Source organism: Sphaeroforma arctica, assembly GCF_001186125.1.
Source record: "Sphaeroforma arctica JP610 unplaced genomic scaffold supercont1.9571, whole genome shotgun sequence".
NCBI classification, from domain to species: domain Eukaryota; class Ichthyosporea; order Ichthyophonida; genus Sphaeroforma; species Sphaeroforma arctica.
This window is the reverse complement of record NW_014030987.1, coordinates 1-1,057: the sequence shown is the minus strand read 5'-3', so window position 1 is coordinate 1,057 and position 1,057 is coordinate 1. Positions and strand designations below refer to the sequence as shown.

The 1,057-nt window shown below is 51.2% G+C and overlaps 1 protein-coding gene across 1 annotated transcript; it reads left to right on the top strand.

The window, feature by feature from the left end:
- Window positions 1–469: 469 nt before the first annotated feature.
- On the top strand, window positions 470–1,042 carry SARC_17033 (hypothetical protein; the record flags this gene model as incomplete). The annotated part of the gene is made up of 1 exon (XM_014288866.1): window positions 470–1,042. A coding segment is annotated over one exon (573 nt), but the record flags the coding sequence as incomplete, so codon positions are not given.
- Between the last annotated feature and the right edge of the window lie 15 nt (window positions 1,043–1,057).

Below are 1,057 nucleotides of genomic sequence, written 5' to 3'. Positions count from 1 at the left end.
GGGAGTTGTGTGTGTGTGTTGGGTGTGTTGTGTGTGTATTTTTGATGGGTTGTGTGTGTTTTTGATAGATTGTGTGTGTGTTAGATTAGCTGTGTGCGTGTGTTTGAAGGAATGTGTGTGTGTGTTAGATGAGCTGTTTGTGTGTCTTTGAAGGGTTGTGTGTGTGTCTTTGATGAGTTATGTGTGTGTCTTTGATTCGTTGTGGTTCTAACTCGGAACACCGTAGATGTCTGTGTGGCTGAGCTCTGTGGCGGTTATGATATCTGCAAACGTAGCACAGCTCGTACTTAACACTGGCCAGCATGTACCTTCATTGATACGAACACAAGACAAGTGTGCAGCAATGGCCAGCAGTTTAGGGTTTAGGGTTTTTAGACAAGGTGCCTGTGGTATAAATTTTCTGGATCTTTCGACATTAGTGAACCCGCTGTTATTCATTCTATCACAGAACCAACCCGACCGCGAGTCCATGTCAGAAGCACAGGACAGTGTCGTCCACGATGCACCCGATAACGGAAGGGCAGGTGTCACCAGCGCGACTGCTTTAGGACCGGAAAATGGGGCAGAAGCTGTAGCGGGACATACGGTGGTGAGTGGGGAGAGCAATGTGAATGCTGGTGCGGATATGGCGACTACTGCCGAGTCGCCGGATGCGATTGGTAGCGAGGCAGTTGCTGAGAACGATTCTGATTGGGCAACGGCCAAGGACGATTCTGATTGGACCACCGGTTGGGGAGATACGGTGGGAGAGGATCAGGGAGTGACGGATGGTGTGGTCGACGGTAGGGACCTACAAGAGGGACATACAGACATTCCCAGTGATGGGGGGAGTGCAGAAAACTCAGACTTGCCATTCGCACACGACCCAGAAAGTAATACAGATAACCTCGAGGGTACTGCGGAGACTGGCCTGAGGGACGGGCAGGCGCACTCTGGACGCACAGACAGCGATGCAGCCGATGCGCATGACGGTGGCAAAGACGAGCAGTCTGTGCAGGAAGACCAGACAGATACAATGCATCAGGAAGGCCAGACAGACACAGTACATCAGGAAGAT